The following is a 21,951-nucleotide window of genomic DNA, read 5'->3' on the forward strand; positions in this document are numbered from 1 at the left end:
ATGTCAAGAAAAGCGTTTTCACAGAACAGCGTAGTGTCGAGGTTCTGGAATAAGATCTCAGTTCAAATACTAACCCCATCGCTCACTGGCCGTAGGACTTTGGGCATATGACTTAATTCTCTCTGAACCTCAGTTTCCTCAGCTGTAAAATGGGTATAATAGCAGTACCCAACTGGTCGGGTTGTCATAAGGATTCAACGAAATGAGGAAATCCACACAGCCTGAGCAAATGGGGGCTTGTGTTATCACTGACGATGACTACTAATGGAAAGGAGCTCCATGTGGGGACCAACAAAGGGGAACAAAGGGGACTGGCCTACCCAGTCCCTCAGTGGGCCACTCAGAGGATGGGAAGGTGACATGCTTGGGGTCCATTCTTTCTGGTCCCTCATCCCTCAGAGGTTAACTCATCAGAAAGGGAAAGTGGAGAGAGAAACATCAATGAAGATTCTGAAAGCAAACACCCCACAAACCACACGCCACTAAACCTTGGCGGACCACAGCCCCTCTGCACCACAGGTGGGTGAGTTCCTTGTCTCCCTGAGCCTCCACTTCCCACAGCGTGGACAAGGCTAAGGGTGCGGCTAGATGGGAAAGTGCTTTCAGCTCCCCAAGGGCAGGAACACACGTGTCTTGCTCTCCTGGTATCTGGTATTTATACCTTTCATTTTTCTTCTTATCTTATTGCATTGACTAAGACATCCAGATCAGCACTAATGAAAATACCTCTAGGGTTTCAACATCAAGTTTGCTCAGGCTTGCTCAGGATGGGACGAACGATGCTGGCAAGGGCTGAGTACCAGGTAGGGGCTGCTGAAGGAAAGGAGGGAGGACTTAGCTCTTCTGCCAAATAAAAGAGTTGGATAATTCCCTGAGAAAATAGATGCTGGGGAAACCTAGCCATAGCCATGCCCCAGGCCTGTTCTCAAGTGACCCACAGAACTCAAGAGAAGGCTTTCTGTCTCAGATGCCCAGTGTGGGACAGGTGACCCTAGGAAGTAGAGAGCTCCCCAACACTGAAGGTGTACAAGTAGAGGCTGGATGGCCAATTGGCAAGGAGGCTGTGAAGAAGATTCTGTCCCAGGAGAGAGGCTGCGGTAAAAACACAAACGTTGGGACCACACAGACCTGGCTCTGCTACTGACCATGTCTTCCCAAGCCCCAGTTTCTTTATCCAAAATGGAGAGAAAAATAGTACACACCTCAGGGAGTTGTTGTGAGGACTAAACAAGAATGTGTGAGAAGTGCTGGCACTCTGCCTGACTGCTGGTAAGAGCCCGATAATTGCCAGCTGCTGTTCTAATAAGAACCAACCACCAAAAAGTGCCAGATGCCGTGGCCCAACCCTAACGGAAAAGGGCGAAACCCAGAGACCAAATCCCGCACGTTTCACGAGCCAAGTGCCCTCTGACGCCAACATCCTTTTCATTAAGGCCCACTCAGGCTTCTCCCCAAGCTGCCTCAGATCCAGACTCTCCCCTGCCCGTCCATCTCACACACACACGTGCACACACGTGCACACACATACACGCGTGCACGCACACACTGCTGCCTGCAGTGCTGGCTCCCTGGGTCCTGAAGGCAGGTGAGGTGGGCACAGGGGAGGGTTCCTGCCTTCTCCACGTCAGGGAGGGAGAAGCAAGGGGAGACAGGGAGGAGAGGACGATGGGCCAATATGAAAATTTACTCCTGTGCTTGCTACTGAGCCAGAAGGAAACCCAACCCCGGGCTGGAATGCCAGGGACCCTGGGCATGGAGAGTTTCTACACAGATAGAAGATGGAAAGTTTATTCAAACAACAAGACTCCCGTGGCCTGCCCCCTGAGCCAGCGGAGGACGCAGCTGCCCCACCCTTGGGTCACCAGCTGCAGGTCTCCTTGGGCTCCAGAGTGGGGCAGAACTGGAGATACAAGAACGAATCCCCTGGGAGGCCCTGCTAGCCTCACATTCCTTGTTCCAGGTGCCTGCATGACCCCCATCTACGCTTCTTGGGAAACTCTGCTCTCAGCCAGCAGGCCTAGGTTCTATGTCTGCTTCCCCAGGAGTCCCTTGAGGGCGAGTGGGGACAGGCTGTCTCCCCCGGAGGTGATGCACAGATTCCAGGCACACATTCCCAGGGATGACGCAGGGTTAAAAGCACTGGGCCCCGAGTCCGGGCACCTGACTGCCACTGGGTCACCTTGGACAAGTCCCTCACCCTGGCTGGCTCTCCATCCCCTCATCTGTCCAGGGAAGGGGGTTGGCCTCTATTGTGCTGGACCCTCAAGGCCCTGACGCCCTCTGACTGTGACATAAGACGGCGTCCCTCCCCAACACAGGACCACATTGGTGGCCCAGAGAAGCCCACTGTCCAGGCTTGATCGAATTGGTCCAAGTTCCACCTGTCAGCCTGGGGCACTGAAAGTGACCCCTGATGGTCACCCCCCGACTCAGGTCAGAACCCTCTGTGAGTCATCAGTACAACCTTGCTTTAATAATTAACTGCTTAGCGTCCATTTCCCCCACGAGGGCTGGGGCCCTGTCTCATTCATGACATGTCCCCAGCACCCAGCACAGCACCTACCACGTAAGTATTCGTCCCTGACTGTGAGATTACACCGGAGCGCTTCAATTCAGTCTCCCAGGCACCTTAAGACACAGGAAGAGGATGGGGTTTTCCCAGAAAGGCCAGCTCAGGCCTGAGGACAGACTTTTCCCAGCCCCGGGGGGCAGTGTTAGCCAGGGGCTCTCCAATCCCAGGAGGGCACTTCCTCCATAGGTGGGGCTGCCAGCCAGACCAGCCCGGGGTCACACTTCAGCAGCAGAAAAGGTCACCACCCCGTCAGTCAAACTGAGCCGTCACCTAAGCCTGGATCCTCAGTTTCCTCTTCCGGCAGATTCTGTCAAACGATACAGCACCTGCAAAGGGCTTGGGAAACCAGAGCCGGGCAGGCCCTGCACTTGAGCCTCCCCTGCCCTCTCTGGGCGGGCGCAGGGGTCAGGGCAGGGGGCATGCGGAGAGGCAGGAGGCCTGGGTCTGCGGGACTCTCACCCGGGGCAGGCACAGCACCCGGCTTCCACGTCCCCCTTTAGAGGAAGATCCCAGCCCCACAAAGGGACAGATGTCCCAGCACTCTGAAAATCAACTTGCAAAGTGTTGTGCACATGGAAGGAGCTGCCGCCACGGCCAGCAAGAACCACAGCAAACCTACCAATTTTGGGGACATTCTGCTTCCCCAGAACACCTGTGATCTCTGGGCTTTGGGCCTTTGCAGAGCGGCCCCTCTGCCATGACCCCCTCCTCCTCCTTCATCCTTTGAGTCTCACCTGGAAGCCCCCTTCTCCAACAAGCCTTCGCTGACCTCCAAGTCCGGTCAGTGCTGCCCTCTGGGCTCCCGGAGACGCCTTACCTCCCACCTCGGCAGGGGCTCCGAGCTGGGTCTGCCTCCCAGAAAGGGGTCCTTGGGAGGGCGAGGACCATGGCTGCCTCCCCATCTCACCGCCCCGTCCCACTCATGACCTGGCATGAGAAGGCTCTCAAACAATGGTGGAATCAATGGGTTAACTCCACGGAAATGATTAAGGCTGTCCAGCAGGGTGCTGCTTACAACAGTGAAAAACAGAAACAACTCAAGTGGCCGCAATGGGGGTTTGGCTGAGCAAGTTAAAATGCAGACAACTGGGGCATAATGGAATATTCTGTAGCCCTTCGACACGCTGCAGGGGGTCGACACTACGCAGATACCCAGAATCCACTGTTGATTATGCATCAGGAAAATGCCTAAAAGTCACTATTTCTGGGAGGTAGGATCATTGGTGATTTTAATTTTCTTCCTATTACCTATCTACATTTTCTAATTTTCCTTTGATGATTAGATATTGTTTATGTAACAACAACAACAATAAAAGGGGGAGCTCTGAGGGAGCTCAAAGCTGAAAAATCAAGCCTCCAGGGACTAAGACCTGACCTTTGGCAGATGCTGGCAGGTGGGAGCCACTGCAGGTCTGAGGGGGAGGTCAGAGCTCACTGCCAAGAGACCTGACCAAACACCATCCTGTCACTCGAGTCCAGGCTGCCTGGGATCCTCCAGGAGGGAAGCCCTGGCCTTGGTGGGGGCACTGGACCCCAAGGGCAGAAACTCTCTTCTGAGCATTCCCTATGTGCCTGGCACCAGGCGTGCCTTCGTCATAAAGCTCACAACGCCCTCCGAAGTAGTTACGGCCATCCCCACTTTACAGATGGGGAAACAGAGGCACAGAGTGCTAAGGTCACAATAAAGACAGGCAGAGGGGAAGCCCTGAGCACTGCAGAAACGGGTCCTCGAGCCCAGCCTTCTGCCTCACACACCTTCAGCAGCCATGCACACCACCCGGGGGCCTGGGGCCACGTTGTGGCCGGAGCACTGAGCCGAACACCTAAGGGCTGGAGGACTAGTGGGTCGCAGACACTCCCAGTTGGATGAGAACCCACCCACCCTTCACTACTCCAATGTCCCCCCTGCAACCTCCTCCATTGCCTGGCACACACAGAGACCCCATATTGTGGAATCAATCCACCATCTCCGGCTTGAACCACCACAGTCTCATCTGTCCACGGCCACAGGTGCCTCCCAGGCTGGTCACAGAGTAAGCCTCCAATAAATGTTTGTTGCCATTCTTACCCACAGTGGCAGAGGTAAAAGCCTCTTTCTAAAGTCCAGCCAAAAATGAGATGAGAAAGGGCTCCCCATTCCCTAATTCCTTTGCTGGGCACTCAAGTCTGTACCAGTCGGGGCTCCTGCCCCTCTCTCTCTAGCCACAGTCCCCATGGCTCCCCTCCTGTCTATGCCAGGTCACTCCTCCAACCTGATTGTACCCCAACTCTGGTGGCCCAAATCCATCCTGTCCTTCAAGACTCGGCTCAAACACCCCCCCTTCCAGAATCTTCCCTGCTCTCTCCCTTTCTCCAAGCCCACCCTGTGCTTTGCAACCCGCCGAGGGCTCTCAGCAGGCCAGGGTGGCTCACATTCTGGAGTCAGACAGAAGAATCAAATTTTTCCCCAAAATACGCTCCATAGGACTATTCTTTTTTATTTAATATATTTACCATGAAAAAGAAAAGAGACAATGAAAAAAAATTAATCCATTATCCTACTACCCCAAAAAAATCTCTATGAACATTTTGATGAATTTCCTTCCATATTTTTTCTAGACCTGTACAGACGTATCCACTTGCGGACATACAGAACTGCATCTTCACTTTTTTAATCGCTACATATTATTCCATTGAACACTACCTATTGACAGACATTGTCTCCCCTCCCTTTTTTTGCCATTTTAAGCAATACTGTCGTGTAATAGAACCATCTGGCCACATTCAGGCAAATTCCTGGTGTGGAATGTGGGGCAGGTCTCACCAGGAGCTTCAGGCCACCTTTCAGCTGTTGCTCCTACAGGTGGTGGGGACCGGGGAGGACCACCCTCCTCGGGCAGCCATTTCCCGCCCAGCCTTTAGAAGGACCCAGTGCTTTAGTCACAGTGGCCTCTGTACCCATATTTCTGCCTAGGGACGCACAAAGAAAGGATTTTGGGGGCTACAAACCCAGAACAGCACTGCAGTTATACTGTCCCCGAGGCTTGTGCTCCTCATCCTAAAACCCAGATGACAGCCCAGGCCCTCTGTGGGGCCAGCAGCAGGCCCCCAGCCTCTGTCACAGCACCCCTCCCAGACAGGCCTGTTTTCCTGACAAGGAACTGAGGCACCAAGAGGGAAGGGGACTTGGGCTCGCCCTCCCACCCACTCAGAGCACCCTGGGCGAGTCCCTTGGCCACCAGGAGCCTGCCAAGCCCTGAGCTCTACAGGGCAGGGCCTGGGTGGGCTCGGTCAGGGTGCCGAGCATATAGTGGGCCCTCCGTCAATGTGTGCTCCTGTGCCTGACGCACAGTGAGTCAGCGGGGGGCCAGGTCCAGGACCCAGGTGTCCCCATCCCCTGCCTGGCACACTAGGGGCTCAGTCCAGGAGGCCCAGGGCCCGAAGCTGCAGGGGAGTTGGGAACCAGGGGGAAGGTCAGCCTGTCCAAGAGCGAACCCCGGGCCCTGCCTCTCCTGGCCTCACCCTGAGGCTCAAGGACACGAACAAAAGGCTCAAAGCCAGTGACTCAGACTGCGAGGAATACACGCCCAGAGGAAGGGGAGGGAGGAAGCCGTGTGCCGCTGCACGTGCTCGTGCCTGCGGCTCAGACTGGGCCCGAACCACTCCTTCCAGACCCGCAGAGGGGAAGTCAGAACCAGCCCGCATCTGCCCGCCCCTCTGCACCCACCAGACCCTTCATCCAAACAGCTTCGGGGTCCCTATGCTGCAAGAACATAAACCTTGCAACGACATTTATTCATTCATTCACTGTCAAGGAATTAAAACAATTTAAATTAATAAATGTTAATTAAGCTATTGATAATTGAGCATTTTCTGTGTCTGGCTCTGTGTTAAGTATGTATAAATGTAATTTATAGGGCTGGTCCCGTGGCTTAGCGGTTAAGTGCTCACGCTCCGCTGCTGGCGGCCCGGGTTCGGATCCCGGGCGCGCACCGACGCACCACTTCTCCGGCCATGCTGAGGCCGCGTCCCACATACAGCAACTAGAAGGATGTGCAGCTATGACATATAACTATCTACTGGGGCTTTGGGAGGGAAAAATAAAAAAAATAAAAAATAAAATGTAATTTATAAACACACGTAACGTCATTTAACCTTTACAACCCAGGGAAGTACTATTATCACTCCCATTTTACAGCTGACAAAAGTAAGGCGTAAAGAGCCGAAGTGAACTCTCCTGGAGGCACTTGGCTAGTAGCTGGCGGGGCAAGCTCTGACCTGCCAGCCGCACTGTCCACCTGAGGGGAGCCCACAGTCACCGATGACCGAGCCCTCATGGTGCTCATATCATTGAGATGAGAACCACAACCACGCGAGGAGGAGCTGGAGGAGGGGCCCGCACCCAGTCTGCTGCAAGTGAGGCCCGGGCAAGATTGTTCCTGGCTGCAGGGGTTAGTCCACAGGTCCCACAGGGCCTTTCAGGGTCTGGAATTTGACCCAGAGGGCCTTCCAGAGGCACTCATCCAACGCCTTCATTGAACCGTGGGGGAAACTGAGGCCCAGAGTGGAGGCTAGACCAAGCTTCTGTCCACAGAGCTGGACTCCTCAGAAGACACAGAGGAGACTCAGGAAGAGGGGAGGAGAGCAAAGGGGTTCTGCCTGTAATGGCACAGGAAGTCTGCCGTGCCCCACCCTGGGGGGCTCCAGGCCAGACAAGCAGCCCAGCCCCCAGCCTGTGGGGCAGGCCCCAGAAGCAGCTCCTCATATTCTGCCACAATCTCAACAAGAAAACAGGAAAGTTGAGCTGGGCGGCCCACTGCAGCCTGCCTTGGATTGGAGGTTTGGTCTCCCAGGAGCAGGCAGACTCTGGGGTCACTGAGAAAGTAACCCCTCTGCTCCGAGAGAGGGGCCCTGCCTCCGGCCACAAAGAAATGAAGAGTTTCTGAGGCCCCAGCTGGCCTCGGGTCAGGGCGAGAGAAAGGACTCGCTGTGTTCAACCACTCGGCTCAAATCACCGCCACCCTCACCTCCTTCCTTGAGAGATGGGATCACCCCCATTTCAGGGGGGAACTGAAGCCCAGAGAGGAGACGCTCCTTGACCAAAGTCACACAGGGAGCTGTGACTGGGCTGGGCTGGGCCTGGAGGGCTGAGCAGTGGCCACCCCAGGGGGTCGGGCCCCACCCCATCCTCTCCCCCCTCCCCTTTTCCAGGCAGCCTTAAATATGGGAGTGGGGGTGGGAGGGGAGTATAGTTTTGGCTTTTTGTAACGCACCACAACACCTCGCTGTCTGCCTGTGGACAGGCCTGGGCTGTCTCCTCAGACACAGGCGTATCTGTGAGGCCAGCACAGGGCGCTTCTCGCTCACGGAGGCTTGTTTGTTTACTCAGTTTTCAAAATTATAACCTTCCCAGCCCCTCCCAGGCCACTCACTCCTTCCCTGACCAGTCCTTGCCGTCTGGAGCCGTCCATGGGGGGAGAGGGGTGGACAGCAATGGAAAGGGCTTTGTGCTGGGGTTGGGGCCCTGGGTTCCCGTCCCAGTTCTGCAGCCTCTGAGACCCTGGGTATGTCCTCTCCTCTTTGTGGGCCTCAGTTTCCTCAGGAGTGAAATGGAGGGGACTGGTGAGATGATTGCAAAGGGTCCTTCCTGGCTAGGAGGAAGAACGGCCTGGGCCACGAAAAGCAAAGCAGCCACTGCCCATCAGCAAGCTCCAAACTCGGCAAGGGGGAGCTAGTGGCCTGAGCGGACCACAAGCAGACGGCGAGCACACCTTCCACACCAGTTGCGGCTCCGCAGCCCAACAGGGCCCGGACTCCGCAAACCTTAAGTTCTGTTCTCTTTAATTCCCTTCCCACCCGCTGGCCACCCAACCCCCCGCCCCACCAGGGAACATTTCCAAAAAAACAAAGAAAAAAAGCCAAAACAAAAAGTGACACAGAAGTGCAATTGTCAGCTCACTCCCCCACTGGACGTCCAGATCGCCCCTGAAATCCCTAGCAGACCAGGGCACATACACAGCTCCCACCAGAACGCAGCTAAGATGGAATTGCCGTCTACCAAGCACCTTCCATGTGCCAGAACAGAATCTTCACGCACGTCGGAGGCAGGGATCGCGGTCCCATTTTACTGACACCTGAGGCTCCAAGGGGGTGAGTAACTTGCGCAAGGCCATGGGACCCTCGGTGGCAGAAGCCAGCTGTCTCCCTGTCAAGGCCAGACATGCTGCCTCCAGAGCTGGGCTGACCAAGTGTTTAAAACCAACATGCACTTAGGAAAACATAAAGATCCACTGCCTTTGTAACACAAACCACATCACATCCAGCTTGATGGAACTTTCTGGGCTGGCGTGAGTCCCATGAGATCAGAGCTCGTGTCACTGCTTCATCCCCACCAGCCTGAGGCCTGGCCTAAGACAGCGTTCAGAGAGAGCCCTTCCTTCCCCAGCAAGGCGGCATCATGCAATAAGTATCTGCTGGCCACGGCTGGGTGCCTTCCATGCAGACTGAGGCTCACAGGCTCCCAAGAGGTCAGAGCTAGAAGGGCATTAGAGATGGTCCTAGTGCCCCATTGCACAGAAAGGCAAAGTGAGGCCAGAGAGGAAGAAGGACTTGCCAAAGGTTACCTGGCACCAGCCCTGAGGCTCTCACTCCCAGCCTGCACCCACAAATGGCTCCTGGCAGGTGGGGTGGATTAGAGGTGGATGGAGCACACGAGGGTGAATAGTTTCCTGCCCAAGGGACTCCTCTTCTAAAAGATTCCGGCTTGCCAAACTCAGCTCTGTTCTGCACGGGGTGTGGGGAGGATGGACGGCAGCTGCAATCGGCTTGGCCACAGAGGTGTGGGTGGGAAAGTGGGGTTCACACTTGGCAAACCACAATTCATTCTTCCTCCACCCCTCCTGGATGCCCAGTTATCCACTGGAGCCCCGCCCCTGCACGTGAACCCTGCACCCAGCGCCCTGGCCCACGCCCTGCACTTTTGATCCCCCTGAGAGGAGGGACTCCCTTGGGCAATGTCCTCTCGTGGACTATACACAGCAGTAATGACTAGTGATGACAGAGCCAATGCTTTCTTAAAGGCAGAGAGCTCTACCCACATCATCTCCTCCATCTCTCACAACAACCTAGCAGGTCTCGGCTACTGTTATGCCCACTTTACAGATGAGAACCCTGAGACCCAGAGAAAGAAAGGCTCCTGCCAAATGACAAGGCAGTTGAGACAAGATCTCAAAACCAGGTCCTCAGAATCCAGGCCCAGCCCTCTTCCCATTCTGCCCTTGGAAGGGAAGAAGGTTCTCATACTCAGAGCTGCGTAGGAAGGGAGTGAGTCTCCCGTCATTGGAGGAATGGGAGCAGAGGCTGCAGGACCACTGGTCACCTTAATAAAACAAGCTATGGGGTCCATCAATCCCACAGGGCCCAGGAGAACAGACACCAGATCTTCCCAACCTCGCACGTCACGGTCACTGAGGCCTGGTTGCTCCATCACCCCTGTATATACACTCACGTCCCCTGACTGTCCCCACCCCCACTCGCACTGGTCCAGGCCCCCTCTCACCACTGGGCCCTCCTCCTCTCATCCACCCACCGAGCCCTCACCAGGACACTCAGGACAAAGTCCCCTCCTCTCCAAGGCCAGCCCCTGTGCCTCCCTCCACTTCACCCATCCCCCGTTCACCCACTAGGCCAGTCCCCCATCACGCTTTCCCATAGAACGTCTCCCCCGCCGAGAACACCCCTCACCCTGCAGAGGGAGAGCCAGCCAGGAAGGGCCACATGGGCAGGGCCCACAGAGGACTTTGTGCATCAGTGTGTCTCTGGTGCCTAGTACAGTGCCTGGCACACAGTAGGTGCTCAATAACTATCAACTGAAAGAATAAAAGAAGGAATGACCAAGTGTATCTGGGGCCAGAGCTCGTCACAGCCCTGCAGGGTCTCACAGACGTGCAGATGGGGACCCTCCACCTCAACTTCCAACATCCAAACCCACCCAGCCCTGCCTTTGACAGGTACCTCGAGACCCCTAGAAAAGAGTTTTCAGAGGCAGGGAATTCCCATGAGTAGATACTGGTCTTGGGGTCACAGATGGGGAGAAAAGGCACAGGGAGGCACAGCCATTGCTCCAGAGACACACAGCAAATAGGCAACAGGACCAGGCTGAAAACCTGAAAGTCAAGTTCTGGACACGTGGCCAGGGGGGCATGTTCCCATCTGTCTTTTTGCCTATTTATCCTCTGTGCCCCGCCCAATGCCAGGCAGAGTGGCCTATGCTATCGAATGACCGACTCTGCTACGTAACCACAGCCCCAGTCTCACCGCCCTCCAGGTGCCTGCTGACTGCCACAGGTATCCAAGGCCATGGCTGGTGCTCCTCAACCTGGGGCACGCCAACTTCCCGGAGTATATGGCAGGGGGCAGGGGGTGCCTGAGGCCAAAGGACAGACCTGGCACATCTCCCTGCATGAAGTGCCAATCATCAGAGCCACCACTCACAGCGTTCTCACCCCCCACCAGTCCTGTGCTGCACGTCCAGGGCCTGTCGCTCTTGACCGTCATGGCCTGAGAAGCCAGTACTGTCATCCTCCTTTACAGAGGACACTGAGGCTCAGAGAGGGTGACCGACTTGCCCAAAAACTCCAGTCCATCTAGTGGCAGAGCAGGGACTCAAACTTGAGCAGCCTAACTGCAGAGCCTTGCCCCAGACCTCTCGACTCCCTGCTTCTTCTAACTCACCATCCACTGCATCACCAGGCAGGTCCCCTCACCTCTATGGGCCAAAGGTAGCACATCTCCAAACGTGGACGGTTCCCAGGGGCTGGAACCAGGTGCCCTGGAGAGATGGGCACTTCCCGTTCTTCCAGTTTTAAAATCTGTGAGATCAGAAGATTGCAGCCTTCTGCGTGACTCACGCCCTCAGAGTCAACCAGGAGAGGGGCATGACTCTGCCCAACCCCCGAGGGTTTCCAACCTAGGCCTCTGCCTTCATCTTTCCTTAGAACTCTACCCAGCACCGTTGACAGAAAACCCTTCTTCCCCAGGCAGGGAAGCGGCTGGGGGTGGGGCAGGGGAAAGGGAAAAGCAGCTCAGGAATGTCTGCAACCAAAGTGCGATACTGCCAGGAGACCCAGGGTGAAGTGAGTCACGAGCTCTGCTTGCGGAGGAGGAGGGGGCGCCGGTGGGAAGGAGGGCAGAACTGGCCAGAGAGAGACTTGAGTGTCAGACTGAGTAATGACGGGAGGGACAGATTTGTGCAACCTACGGGAGCCTCTGACACACGCAGCTCTGTTCCCACTCAGCTCCTTTCCTCCTCAGGTCCCCTCCCTCCACCACCTGCCTCTCTTTGGTGCCTTTTCCATGTTGTCCCCCTGCCCAATCTGGGCACCAGGAACTGTCTAGTGGAGCATGGTTTTTACAGCTAAGGCCTCGGACTCCCCAGTCTGGACCTGCCACTGACTTGCTCTGCTCCCACCTGTAAAAGGTGGGGAAGAGGCACGGAGGGTGAGGATTCAATGAGGTATTACAGGTAAAAGAAGGCCTGGCACAGAGTAACTGCTCAGTTAAAGGATGACTAATCTTACAGGTATTGTTCAGATCCTGATCCAGGCCCTCTCTACTCCATCAGCCACCATCCTCAGGCAGGAGACATATCAATGGAGTCCCTGCAGGCCACAGGCTAGGAAAGCAGTCGATCATACACCCAGAGGCCGAGGTCATTAGTCCATGTCCTCAGCTCACAGGCAGCCCCTTCGAGCCCACTCCGCCCCTCAAAAGGTGCTCAGAGGTGTCGGGGGCTCCCAGGAAGGAGCCTCCCTCAAAATGCCCAGGTTGGTGGAAGCAGGCTGGGGGAGAACAGAGCAAGAGGATGAGTCTGTCTCCAGCAGGGAAACTGACCAGAGCGGGAGAGGAAACAAACACAGAACCTCAGTTTGCCCCTGAAATCCACTGTCCAGTCACAGTGGAGCATGGCAATGTCCAGCATTAGGAGGAAGGCTCAGAAAAGGTCTGTATGGATGGCCTTTGTTGGAACAAGATGCAGCCTTTGGAAATGCTTCCAGGAAGGTTCTAATGACCTGGGAGAAATGTTTATTATAAACCGTTTAGTGAAAGAAGCAAGGCACAAATTGAGTCATGGTCTTAGCATGTATAACAATAAACACTGAACGGAAATGCCACTGAAGAATACAGTGGACGTAGGATGGCGGTGAGTGATTCCTACTCTTGTCTCTACACTCCATTCCTCAGGAGGCAGGAAGGGAAGGCCACGGCCCAGTTTGGGTTTAGAAAGGTCTCTCTGGCAGTGTGTGTGGGAAGCACAGAGGGGTGAGGGGAGAAGCACGGAGGGGTGAAGAGGGAAGCATGGAGGGGTGAGGCGGACAGCAGCTCCAAGCAGTCGAGGGCAGTGGGAAAGGAAGAGAGTGAGGCTGGACGGCGGGGGGAGGGCAGGGTCAACGCCAACAAAAGCACGTTATGTAAGACAGACACAAGAGAAGAGCAGAATCCCCAGACGCTTCACCCCAGGGGCTGACCCAGACCTTGGCTAAGGGCAGCAGCCCGGGCGGGGCCGGGCACCGCTTCCGGCCGGCCTGGTCTCTCTGCAAAGCCCAGGGCAGCAACTAGGAAGCCCAGTACTGGGGTGGGGGTGGCGGAAGGCAGACACCTCCTCCCTTCACTCCTGGGGCCTACAGCCATGTCTCAAATGTGGAGAGGTAGGTTTTTAAAATCAATTTGGAAAAAGGCATTATTTGTTTTGCTCCATAAATAAACAAGATATCATTTTTCTCATGTCTGATTATCAAAAGGGAGATAATACTCAGGAGCAAGGTACCACGCACTGACAGAAGGAAGGGTCAAATGTTTTCAGCCTTTTCAGAGGTTATTCATCAACACATCAAAACATGACCTGAGAGTTCTGTTCTGAGGCCTCCGATACAGAACCTGGGGCGGGACATGTGCAAGCAGGTTCGGGCAGCACCGTGAATACTAGCAATGGAAACAACCCGAATGTCCGTTCACAAGGGCCTGGGTAAATAACCCGCACCACGCACAGAGAGAAACTCTCAAAAGGAGGAGGAGGCAGCCTGGTGTTCTGACACAGAAAGATGATCACAATACACTGAGTGAAAAAAGTCGAACCACAGAAACATATCATCGGACCTCTTTTTATAAACAGAGCCACATGCGTGTGTACACAGAGATGTATGTTTGGAACCAGTGACACACCAGTGACTTCTTCTGGGCAGTGGGATCAAGGGAGGGAAGATGGAGGGAACTCTCATTTTTTTAACTTTACACTCCTGAATTGTTCGTGCGTGCGTTACTTTTGCAATCAGACAACACGAGCAGGCAGGCCACCAGGCGTAGTGGTTAAGTTAGTGCACTCCGCTTCGGCGGCCCAGGGTTCGTGGGTTCAGATCCCAGGCGCAGACCTACACACCACTCAGCAAGCCATGCTGTGGCGGTGTCCCACATACAAAAAATAGAGGAAGACTGGCACAGATGTTAGCTCAGGGCCAATCTTCCTCACCAAAAAAAACCCATGAGCAGTGGTTGCCTCAAGTTGGGAAGGACTGGGGAGAAACGGAAGTGACTACTTATGGGTAGAGATTTCTTTCAGGGTGATAAAAATGTTCTAAAAGTAATTGTGGGGGCCGGCCCCATGGCCTAGCAGTTAAGTGCACGCGCTCCACTGCTAGCAGCCCGGGTTCGGATCCCGGGCGCGCACCGACGCATTGCTTCTCTGGCCATGCTGAGGCCGCGTCCCACGTACAGCAACTAGAAGGATGTGCAGCTATGACATACAACTATCTACTGGGGCTTTGGGGGAAAAAAATAAATAAATAAAAAATTAAAAAAAAAAAGTAATTGTGGCAATGGTTGCACAACTCTGTGAATATACAAAAAAACCATTGAATTGTACACTTCAAGTGGGTGAATTGTCTGGCAGGTGAATTATGTCTCAATAAAGCTGCTCTTTAAAAAAGAATTAGCAAGGGGAAAGGTGAGCCCACGAGAAGGGAGGTGCTGGCAAACTCCCTCACCTGCCCTCTCAGGTAATGAACCTTAGGGCATAGGTGTGGGAGGAGGCCCCCAGAATTTCACGCTGGGCAATAGAATTTCCAGAGCAAAGGCTGAGTCCTTGAAGGTTGTCCTAAAGGCAGAAGGGCCGCCCCCCCCGCCCCCCGCCAGGCAGTGCCAGGTTTCCTCAAGACCACAACATCCAACCCCTACTTACATACCTTGAGTAACCATGAGCTCACTCCCTCACTTGCTTCACCTTGGTTTACATGGCTCAAAACATACGCAAAGAACCCCTCATACATCACTGACATGCTCCATCCAGATGCTTCCACTCTCGCGTTCTAGTCCCGTCCTCTGCGCCAGGTGGAACGTGTAGGTTGGTCTAACCCTCCACCTCTCCACATCCTAGTTCCTTCCTAGGCATATGGGTCCCCCATCACTGCCCTCTGGACCCGCTCCAGATAGCCCACATCCATCTCATACATTTGCCAACACAGAAGGAACAGTCATCAGGGTTTCTAAAATCCCAGGTGGATTCTTGCATGCAGGGAACCAGCATCCACCCTGACCCCAGGGACTGGACAAACCTCAGAGAAACAGGACCTAAACCACAGCCACAACTGCCCCCTTCAAACTCTAACACCTGACCCCTCTCCCCACCCACTAGAGAATCAACAGCAGAGAGTAAATGACAATTCTCAATAATCAGAGCAACTGTTGGCTGAGCACTCACTTTGCCCCAAGCACTGGGCTGAGTCTCTTGCCTGCATTATCATTACATCCTTGCAACAGAGCCAGCAGGGAGCTACTATTATTCCCATTTTACAGATACGAAAATTGAGATTACGATGCTGGCCCAAAGTCATGCCAGCTAACATAATGTGGAGTCAATGTTGGGACTCTGAGCTGGAGATTTGTGGGAAAAATTGGGGACCCTTGGCCCCTCAGAGCCAGAACAGACTTTAGCCATCAGGTAGCACACCCTCTTCAGTTCACAGCTAGGGAAACTGAGACCCAGACAGAGTGAGTAAGTTAACCTGAGGTTACCCAGGCCTCGTGGCTCCCAGGCCAGGGCTCTTTCCTCCACGCAGGCTCCCTCATGAAAGCAGGAGGGAATCATCCTGCCACCAGCCCCACGGGGCCGCTGTTGTGAGAACAAGCCCCTGCTTGCCAGGGGCTTTGAAATCCCAGGATGAAAGGCGCCGTGGCAGCAAAACAGGACCGTGGGCAGGAGCGCGCCTGACCTCTGCCAGGACTTGCAGGCTGGCATTCACCTGCTCACCTGCTCAGGGCAGGAGCAAAGCTGTGGGAGACACCGGCCAAGCCACAGAACCCCGACAGGCCATGGAGCTCAGGGCACTGTGGGAAGGGATGTTCCAGGTCTCCCGGGGGGGAGAACCAGGCCCCAGGTAGGAAGGGCTCTGGAATTTTAATTGTCTGGCATGGAAGTGCTCACTGCTCCTTGGGTGGGGTGAGGAAGGTGGAGGGAGCAGTGGAGGTGGCAGACACACCCTTATTCCCCTCCAGCAGAGATTTCTAAGGCGGCTTGCTTCCTTGGGAGGTGGCTGGAAGCTTCGCCTCCTTCCAAACTCCCACCCCCACATTTCAGGAGCCCCCTCAGGTGAGCCTGGACCAGGAATTTGAGGCATTTGAAGAGGCCTATTAATAGCACTGAAGTGTTGAGAAGAGAGAAGCCAGCAGGCTCTGAGTGGGCACAACCCTCTTCCACCCAGCCTGGTATCCACAAAACAAACCCAACCCTGTGCAAAAGAGGACACTTCACCTTTTGTGGTCTCAGTCTCCTCCCCTGTAAAATGGCCAGGGGAAGGGGGGCGGGACGCTGGCACTTCTCAGCCCAGGAGGTGGGAAGAGGGAGAGAGCCAGAGCTGGGTGTGGGGGAAGGAAAAACCCCAGCAAAGAAGGCGAAGCACACCCCACCCAGGCCCGGTGAGAGGCCCCCACAGGAGGTCGTGAATGGATGGACTGTTACAGAGCCCCAAGAGGCTGCCACCGACAGGGAGGGGAAGGAAGACTCCGCCCCAGCCTTTCTCCTCCAGGCCTGTCCTACAAGGAGGCTTTTCCCGGACTTAGTCCCCTGCTGGTCTGAAGCTGGAGAGGGTCTGACTCATTTCTACCTCATCCTCACCCCGGGGGGCCCAGCCCCAGGACTGGCTCAAAAGGGAAGCTCAGGCCGAGGGCCCAGGACCACAGTCCCCGGACAAGCCTTCCCCAGCACCTTCTTTGTGTCCAGCCGGGGAGGGGCCCTGGGGACAGAGGGTTAAGGGACACCTGGTCCTTTTTCTCAAGGGGTACGTACAGACAGAACACAGCTGCTGAAATTCTCCGGACTGCAGGACACATCAAGATAAGTGTAGGTGGACACAGTGCTCTGGGCCCACTGGACAGGGAGAGGCCAATTCAGCCAACAGGAACAATCTCCTCTTTCCACAGGCCGTCCCCACACATCGACCTACACCCCGGGCATTGGTGCCTCGTCTATGCCAGGCCCTGTGCTAAGCAACTTACATGAATTAAGTCACTTAAGTCTCTCAACAACTCATTAATAAGGAAGAAATCATTCACCCCACTTCAAAGAAGAGAAAACCGGGATGCCAGGGCACTAGGAGACTTGCCCAAGATCTCAGTGCTGGGAAACAGATGCTGGGATTCCACCCAGGCAGCCTCACCCAGAGTGGGAGAGGTGAGCCACAGGACTGAGTCTCCCAGGCAGCCTGATATTCTCACTCTCTCTCTCCATTCTCCAGGGCTGGGGGAGGAGGGACGCAGGACCCTGCTGCAGTCCCCCAGCTTCCCCGGGAAGCCTGGGGGGCAGCTGTCCTTCTGAGAAGTGGCCGCTGTGCAGTGACAGGCTGGGCGCAGGGTTGACTGAAGGAGGGGGCAGAGGAGGCTGGGCTCCGGCCTTGCCCAGCCCCCTGGACATGGCAGCCAGGAAAACCCTGCTGAGCCTGAGCCAAAGGACAAGGATTCCGACCCACCCTCCTGTGCACCCCATTTATCCCTGGTCCCACGCCCCAGGCTCAGTCCCAGGCGTTGACGGGCCCGTCCCTGGAAGCCTGGGCCACGTGTACGGGGTCCGGGGCCAGAGCGAGCGGAGGACCGGGACAGTGAGGGAGGAAGGTCAGGACACGCTGGCCGAGTGGGCCTGGAATGCTTCCGGGCGGTGATACCCGAAGTGGGCGGGGAGGGGGTTACGACCGCTCCCACAGCTCAATCGCGGCAGTATGTTGGGGGATCCGAAGGAACCGGCTCCGAGTGGGTTCGGATAGAGGAGCGGGGTTTCGAGGCCCCTTGGGAGGGGGAAGCGCAGGCTCAGAAGGGGGTGGGAAGGGGCGCCCAGACGTGGAGGGAACAAGCTGGGAGGCAGGACTTGGTCCCCAGGCACTCCCACCCTGCCCGGGGCCTGACTCTCCGGAGACCCCAGCCCGGGCGAGGACGGCGGGCCGAGGCGGGGGCGTGGCCCGGGGGCCCCCCCGTCGGACCCCAGGCGCGCGCTGCGCCGCGCGGCACTCACCTGCGATGTGCTGGCGCCGGGCGTCGTCCAGGTGCGTGGACAGCACGTCCCCCATGGCGAGGAAGGGCCGTGGCCCGATCCGGCCGCCGCCCGCCGCTGCCCGCGCCGCTCAAGCGGACGCCGCTGGCGCCATGGAGCCCCGCCCGCCCCGCTCCCGCCGCTCCCGCCGCCCTGGTTGCGGCCTCCACTCCGCTCGGCTCCGGCTCCGGCCGCGTCAGTCCCCGAGCCGCCTCCGCCCGGCGCCCCAACCCGCTGCCCGGTGGCCCCTCCCCGCCCCGCCCCCGGCGCCGGGCCCGCCCCCTCCTCGGCCGCGGGCGGGCGGGGCAGGGGCCGGGGACGCGGGGACCGCCCGCGAGACAGAGACAAAGAGGAGGTCCGCGAGAGGGAGAGCGAAGAGAAACGCGCAGAGAGCGCGCGGACCCGGGCCGAAACGAAGAAAGAGCTGGGGTGCCCTGGGGGACTCGAGCCCGGGTGCCACCCCTCCCCTACCCGCGCGGGAAGAGAATCACGCCGAGGAGGTCGTGGGGGACCGATAGGGGTCGCCTAGACCGACTTGCGGGAGCTCAGCGTTCGCGCCCCACTGCTCCCGTCCCCTGCCCCCAGCCCCCAGTCCCACCCGCCGCTGCCCGCTCTCTGGAAGTTCCCTGGCCTTGATTCCACCTGCCCCAGAGGTGTGCCCGCCTGTCTTGCGCAATAGTGCAGGGAAAGGGGAGGTGTCAGGGAGGGCTCAGGCCCAAAGGCACCCCCAGTTCCAGTGCCAGGCGGACATTCCTCAGGCTTAGCATATGGGTATTTCACTGGGGAGGTGGCTTGTGGGACAGGGCAAGTCAGGAATGGAAAAAATAGTAACATTCTATAGCTTGTAAAAGACTCAGATTCAAAACCCATGCACTGGCATGGACTATGGGTACCCAGCCTGTGGGACTCGGCATGAGTGGGTCACAGGTAGGGAGGAGTGTGTTTCAGTCCTACACGCGGGACCTCCCACGCTGGTAGAAAAGACAGTCAGGTTAACAGCTGGGATCCCCAAATCATGGACGGATGTGGCAGAGGCCTTCCTTGGCTGCTGACGCCCAGATCTCCTGTACTGCATCCCAAGGGTCATCCAGTTTCTGGTTGCTTACCCCGGTGACTGAGTACTCACCACTTCTCTGCATGTACCACCCTGTAATTGAACAGTTCTTACTATAACTGACATAGGCAGGAAATGATGATAATAAAAGTTCACATTACTGAGCACAGGTACTTCAGTCCTGTCAACACCACAGAAGGTAGGTTTGAAGTTGATTAATGTGATACCAGCACTCATTCATGCATTCAGTGGCTTACCTTCAGCAAACAGGTAATATACACCTTCTGCTTGCTAGGCCCTCTGCAAGATGCTGGGGGGTAAAAAGAGAGGATGCCCAACCTGTACTACCCACTCTGTGACCCAGGACAAGTGGCAGTTGAAAACCTCAGTTTCCTCATCTGTCAAATGAGAATAATGACACTTCATTGTGAAGATTAAATGAGATAACAAAGTGACTAGTATAGTACCTGGCACAGGATTGGTCATGTCAACAAACAGAACCCTCATTCTATTATTCATCATAGTCTCTGCCCTCAAGATCATATAGAAGCTTGAGGAAGGAGCAGAATATTCTGTTTTGAGGAAAATCACAGAGGGAGTAATACCAGAACTACAAGTTGAAAAACCAGAATTTTGACAGCAGATACTAGAGAAGAGCATTCCAGGGAGTGGGGACAACACAGGCTTTGAAGAGCAGGATGCACTCATGCAGCAGAGTCATCAGAGTTGACGTCAAGCTGGCAGGGATTACTAGTTTCCTTTTACAGAGATGGAAACTGAGGCCCAGAGAGGGAAAGTGACTTGCCAAGGTAACACAGCAAGGCAGAGGCAGAACCCAGTCAGAGGCCAAGTCTCCTGACACCCAGTGTCCTGTTCTCTTTGCACAGCCAGAAGCAAGTGATGCTGCTAGCTCATTTCATTTTTCCCATGACTCAAGCTATAGGCACTGGAAAGGCCTGCTCTGCCCTGGGAGTGGATAGCTGGAGCTAGTTGGCATCTGGACACCCCAGGACGTCTCCTCAGCCAGGCTGGAGGCCTGGGCCGGTTAGCGTAGAGGTGGGGCCACAAGCAGCCTTTTGCCAGCCTTCACAGTGCACCCAGGCCTGTGAGCCTGGAGCACCCACAAACTTCCCAGCGTGCCAGGCCCCTAGCCCAGGGACCCTCTTTCTGGGCTTTGGAGACTCTCAGTCACATGTCACCTACCCCCTCTGAGCATCATATGTGAGAGGCAAATGAGATCGTGAAACTGGAAACGCATTGTAAACTATAGGGTGCTGTACACGGGTGTGAATAGCTTCCCCCAGACCTCGGGACCAGTCTCTTCCAATTCAAGATTCATTCAGGCGGCCGGCCCGGTGGCGCAAGTGGTTAAGTGCACGCACTCTGCTGCGGCGGCCCTGGGTTCCCCGGTTCGGATCCCGGGAGCGCACCGACACACCGCTTGTCAAGCCATGCTGTGGCGGCGTCCCATATAAAGTAGAGGAAGATGGGCACGGATGTTAGCCCAGGGCCAGTCTTCCTCAGCAAAAAAAGAGGAGGAGTGGCAGATGTTAGCACACGGCTGATCTCCTCACACACACACACAAAAAAGATTCATTCAGTTCAGACACCAAAAAATTGTATTATCTAAGGGCGGGGTAGCCTGCCCCGGTGGTCTAGCGGTTAAGATTCAGCAGGCGCTCTCACCTCCATGGCCTGGGTTCGTTTCCCAGTCAAGGAACCACACCACCCATCTGTCGGTTGTCATACTGTGGTGGCTGCGTGTTGCTGTGATGCTGAAAGCTATGCCAGTGGTATTTCAAATACCAGCAGGGTCACCCATGGTGGACAGGTTGCAGCGGAGCTCCCAGACTAAGACAGACTAGGAAGAAGGACCAGGCCACCCACTTCTGAAAAAATTGGCCACAAAAGTCCTGTGAATAGCAGTGAAGTATTGTCTGACACAGCCCGGAAGAGGAGAGGATGGTGCAAAAAGACCGGGCAGGGTTCCCTGCTGTCCCAGGGTCACTAGGAGTCGGAATCGAATCAACGGCATTAACAACAAGGGGGAGAGTGGAGGGAAATTGACTGCAAAAAAATCAGAGAGGGAGGGGCCGGCCCGGTGGCGCAAGCGGTTAAGTGCGCGCGCTCCGCTGCGGCGGCCCGGGGTTCGCTGGTTCAGATCCCGGACGCGCACCGAAGTACTGCTTGGTAGGCCATGCTGTGGCGGCGTCCCATGTAAAGTGGAGGAGGATAGGCACCGATGTTAGCCCAGGGCCGTCTTCCTCAGCAAAAAAAGAGGAGGATTGGCGGATGTTAGCTCAGGGCTGATCTCCTCACAAAAAAAAAAAAAAAAAATCAGAGAGGGAACTTTTAGGGAGGATGGAAATGGTCTATGCCTTGACTGGGGTGATGGTTACACAGGAGTCCGTATTTGTGAAACACATCAAACCATACAACTTAAAATAGATGCTTTTTTTTTTTTTTTTGTGAGGAAGATCAGCCCTGAGCTAACATCCATGCCAATCCTCCTGTTTTTGCCGAGGGAGACTGGCCCTGGGCTAACATCTGTGCCTATCTTCCTTCACTTTATATGGGACGCCATCACAGCATGTCCTGACAAGTGGTGCCTTGGTGCGCGCCCGGGATCCGAAACTGAGCCGCCAGCAGCAGAGCACACGCACTTAACCGCTACGCCACAGGGCAGCCCCCAAAATGGATGCGTTTTATTGTATGGAAATTATATTTCAATGAAGTTGATGTATTTTTCCCCCCAAAGCCCCAGTAGATAGTTGTATG

At 55.7% G+C, this 21,951-nt stretch overlaps 1 protein-coding gene across 1 annotated transcript in view; it reads right to left on the minus strand.

Moving 5' to 3' along the window:
• Positions 1–18,203, minus strand: part of NIBAN2 (niban apoptosis regulator 2) — a 52,273-nt gene extending 34,070 nt beyond the window's left edge. Inside the window, exon 1 of the mRNA XM_058524111.1 lies at positions 18,102–18,203. Within this exon, the coding sequence (XP_058380094.1) occupies positions 18,102–18,156 (55 nt within the window). The 5' untranslated portion in view covers positions 18,157–18,203. The remainder of the gene's footprint in view (positions 1–18,101) is intronic.
• Positions 18,204–21,951: the final 3,748 nt, after the last annotated feature.

The sequence above is a fragment of the Diceros bicornis genome, chromosome 28 (genome assembly GCF_020826845.1).
Source record: "Diceros bicornis minor isolate mBicDic1 chromosome 28, mDicBic1.mat.cur, whole genome shotgun sequence".
Lineage (NCBI taxonomy): Eukaryota > Metazoa > Chordata > Mammalia > Perissodactyla > Rhinocerotidae > Diceros > Diceros bicornis.